The 4756-nt window shown below is 50.1% G+C and overlaps 1 protein-coding gene across 1 annotated transcript; it reads left to right on the top strand.

Moving 5' to 3' along the window:
• LOC141432940 (uncharacterized) lies at positions 1 to 960 on the top strand. The gene has a single exon (XM_074094773.1). It carries the CDS (start codon positions 1 to 3, stop codon positions 958 to 960), a length of 960 nt encoding a protein of 319 aa, XP_073950874.1.
• Positions 961 to 4756: the final 3796 nt, after the last annotated feature.

Here is a 4756-nt window from a genome sequence, read left to right as displayed (position 1 = left end):
ATGAACACGCAAGAAAACCTTGGCGCAGAGAACCCTCAAAACGCTGCAGCTGCACCGCAACAACCGTCGAGCCAAGAAGTCTCCGGTATATCGCTGTCGCTTCGCGTCCCACCGTTCTGGCGCGACCAACCGCTCCTGTGGTTCTGCAGCTTTGAAGCAGCCACCGCCGACCTCAAACGAAGCCAGGCCCAGCTCGCCCAAATGGTGATCGCGCAGCTCGAGAAGCAGGATATTCAAAATATCGCCGACCTCATCTACCAGCCGCCGGAAGCAGATTATTACAAGGCAATCAAGGATCGCCTCATCTCGCTGTATGAGGAATCGAACAGCGCTCAAACCAAAAAGCTCTTGTCGCAAGTGGAGCTCGGAGACCAAAAACCTAGCCAGTTGCTAAGGCGGATGCAGCAACTCAATAAGGACAAATTCCCCGAAAGTACCATCAAAATGATGTGGCTCGAACACCTGCCGCCACACATCCGTTCCGTGCTTGCTGTCAGTGAAGCTTTCAAAATTAAGACAACGCTCGAAGACCTGGCCTTGCTCGCGGACAAAATGATGGAAGTCCACACATCGTCCCAAGACATCGCTGCCATTTCAACACCATCCGCCCCGTTACCGCCACCGCCACCGCCTCCCGCGCAGCCATATTACCAGCAACAACCAACAATTGACACACAGTTCCTCGTCAGCGAAATTAGAAGGCTATCCCTGGAAGTCGCTGAGCTGCGGGCACGACCGCAAGACAATCAGCACAGCAGCCGCCCTCGCCGCCGCTTCCAGTCACGGTCCCGTAACGCATCGCAAAACCGAAGCCGCCCAAACTCGCCCATGCCGTATTGTTACTACCATCGTCGCTACGGCATGGACGCTAAGAAATGCCAATCGCCGTGCAGTTTCAAGCCCATCGTCGTCATGCCGGAAACTAAAACTAACGCTGGCTGCGGCGGGATCCGGCGTTAATGAGCACTCACACCGCTTATTTGTCACGGACAAAAAATCAAAATTGTCTTTCCTGGTAGACACGGGCGCAAATATTTCCGTCCTACCTAAGAGCAAAGGTGTAGCCGCCCAACCGCTACCGTTCGAGTTATACGCAGCCAACAACACAACTATACCTACGTATGGCGAAAAAACGCTCGAATTGGACCTCAACTTACGCCGCCCATACAAATGGAAATTCATCATCGCTGCTGTGTCAAAACCAATCATCGGAGCCGACTTTTTGAATCATCATCACCTCATAGTCGACGTAAAAAACAGAAGACTGATCGACGGCAAAACACAACTGATAACTAACGCCCAACTGAGTACTGCAAACATACCTACAGTTCGCAGTATAGACGTCGGGCATAGTTACCACAGTATACTCGCCGATTTTCCCGGAATTACAAGAATCACCTCTATGAAGCTCAGTCCTAAACATTCCGTCGAACACGTGATTGAAACCACTGGCCAGCCGATCTACTGCCGCGCGCGCCCTGTTGCCCCGCACCGCTACGAACAAGTCAAGAAAGAATTCGAGAATATGGTACAACAAGGTCTCTGCAGGCCCAGCAAGAGCCCGTGGTCGTCGCCTCTACACATCGTGCCTAAGAAGAGCGGAGAGCTACGTGTGTGTGGTGATTACAGAAGGCTCAACAGCATCACCAAGCCCGACCGGTACCCCATTCCACGTATCAAAGATTTTACCTACCAACTCGCCGGTAAAAACATCTTTTCTACGCTTGACTTGAATCGTGCCTACCAACAGCTGCCCGTCGCCGAACAAGACGTAGAAAAAACGGCCATAATAACTCCCTTCGGCCTATTTGAGTTCCCGCGGATGTGCCCCGGCCTGAAGAACGCCGGCCAAACATTCCAAAGATTTATTCACGAGGTGCTCCGAGGACTCGATTTTGTGTACCCGTTCGTTGACGACCTCCTACTTGCCTCTACCGACGAAGAAGAGCACAAAAATCATTTACGCACTGTGCTAGAACGACTCGACGAATACGGAATAACAATAAATCCGTCAAAGTGCGTATTCGGCCAGCCCAAGGTCAGATTTCTCGGCTACGAAGTCACGAGCGAAGGTATTATGCCGCCACAAGACAAAGTCGAAGCAATCATTAATTATCCGAGACCTCAAACAATCGAAGAATTACGTCGATTCCTCGGAATGATAAATTTCTACCGCGAGAACATAAAAAACGCCGCCAGTACACAAGCACCGCTCAACAAGTTTCTCCACAATACGAAGAAAAGAGACAAAACACAAATCGAGTGGACCGACGTAGCGACGCAAGCATTCGAAGCATGTAAAACCAGCATCAAAAACGCAGCTTTACTTGCACACCCGATGCATCACGCTGCAATTGCGATTTTCTGCGACGCGAGCGGAAACTGTGCTGGCAGCGTTATACAACAATATGTAAACAACGCCTGGCAGCCCCTTGGTTTTTTCTCAAAGAAATTCACCGACGCCCAGACTCGATACAGCACATACGATCGAGAGCTACTCGCCATCTACATGTCAGTAAAACACTTCCGAAAAATATTCGAGGGGCGAGAAATAACAATATTTACCGACCACAAACCGCTTACATTCGCATACACAAAGACTAGTGCAAGCAGCGAATCGCCTAGACGCACCCGCCAACTACTTTACATAAGCGAGTTTACGACCGACATACGCTATGTACGCGGAGAAGAAAACGCCGCAGCTGACGCGCTATCGCGAGTCGAAACAATCAGCTGTCCAACACCATTCAACTTCACCGAGCTAGCCGACGCGCAAGAACGAGACAGCGCTATCCAACCTCTCCTTCAGCAAAACAACCTAAAACTGAAACACGTAACTCTGCCTGGATCCGACATTAAATTACTGTGTGAAACCTCTACCGCCGACGTTCGAATATACCTGCCAAAGGAATTTCGACGTACCGCATTCGACTGTACACACAACATAAGTCATCCTGGAATACGTACAACAAGAAAAATGATGTCACGCAAGTACTTCTGGCCTTCAATGAACAGCGACGTCGGGAGTTGGGCTAAAACATGCATCCCGTGCCAGCGAGCGAAAGTACAGAGACATACCGCAAGTCCCGTATCATCGTTCCAACCTACTGGCCGCTTCGATCATATACACATAGACATAGTCGGCCCGCTACCTACCGCACCCGATGGAAATCGCTACCTCGTTACGCTAATCGATCGCGCAACTCGATGGCCCGAAGCTTACCCTGTCCAGGAAATCACTGCAGAAGAAGTCGCCAAGGTCGTTTATCAAAGCTGGATATCTCGATTCGGATGTCCAACGACAATGACTACCGACCAAGGACGCCAGTTTGAGAGCCGAGTTTTCGCACATTTATCGCGATTACTCGGTATCGAAAAAACTCGTACTACCCCGTATCACCCACAGTGCAACGGAGCCCTAGAACGCTGGCACCGCCAATTGAAAGCAGCACTAAAAGCCAGACTTTTATCAACCACGAGCTGGATAAATGAATTGCCTACAGTGCTACTCGGCGTGCGCGCCGCGCTCCGCAGCGACACCGGTGTCAGCGCCGCTCAACTTACCTACGGCTGCAACATAAGACTGCCCGGCGATTTCCTGTCAGCTGAAACAAACAATGACGTTACGATGGACAGTGCCTACGTCGAAAACCTGCGTGAAACTATCAAACGGCTGAAACCAATACCTAGTCAATCGCACAATAACAACCGAGCGATATTCGTACACCGCGACCTAGGTACCTGCGAGTACGTGTTCGTACGAGTCGACGCAGTACGAAAACCACTGCAAGCACCGTACGAAGGCCCTATCGCATCCTGAAACGCACTGAAAAAGTTTTCACCGTCCAGCTACCAGATAGAAGCGCAAATATCTCCATCGACCGACTGAAGCCTGCGTACACCGTTGCCGAGGAAAACGATAACACACCGACACCGAGCACTGTAACACAGAATACCGCACCGAAAACCACAACGACACAACCACAGTCACCGCCGTCACTGCAAGTTCAACAATCTTCAAGCACAAACACAGCTGATCCTCCAAGAGTGACTCGCCGCGGCCGGGAAATTCGCCTTCCGGTACGCTTCGCTAGAGGAGGAGCCCTGTAGCTGCTAGCTACACACTTGGTTGTAGAAGATGACGTCTGTCCAGAAACTGGGACAAGAATAATATTTCGCCAGGCGCAAACACTCGCCGCTCTGAGAAGTGCGCGGTGTTTGCGCATCGACGTCTGCGGGCGAAATGTGCACAACTTCGGCGCTGCACGTATTTATAGCAGAGCCACACCGACAGCACACATCGACAGCGCGATGGATGAGTGCCGGCGCAGATCACGCCACCTTTTGGAGGCGTGGTTATGATCGCGGATACCCTCGCGAATTGCGCCTATGTAAATTTGTATATATTAGATAATTTTTGTAAATAAACTCTCTTCTTCTTCTATACTCCAATCAATAGGGTGTTTCACTTACTTGCTACCAAACATCCCTAAACCCTCATGTTTTTTCTACTTTTTGTGTTACATTTTTTTACAAATTTTTCGGCGTCTTTTCCGATCGCATACGGTAAATGAGTGTAGACGAGTCTATCAGCGATTACTCCATCTATGATGGAGTCGATTTCGATATTGCACCCAACCTGGAGGCTCGCACCTCCAGGGGTCTGGGGGATCCTTATCCCCCATGGGGCCAGAATATAAAAAAAAGGAAAACTTACCTAACCCGACGTTTTATATACACTTACACAAATATAAAT

The sequence above is a fragment of the Choristoneura fumiferana genome, chromosome 11 (genome assembly GCF_025370935.1).
Source record: "Choristoneura fumiferana chromosome 11, NRCan_CFum_1, whole genome shotgun sequence".
Lineage (NCBI taxonomy): Eukaryota > Metazoa > Arthropoda > Insecta > Lepidoptera > Tortricidae > Choristoneura > Choristoneura fumiferana.
The sequence above is the reverse complement of the archived record's forward strand: the minus strand, read 5'-3'. Positions and strand labels throughout refer to the sequence as shown.

Excerpts from the sequence above, each read along its gene's own strand:
- LOC141432940 (XM_074094773.1), top strand. The coding sequence starts at position 1 with ATGAACACGCAAGAAAACCTTGGCGCAGAGAACCCTCAAAACGCTGCA.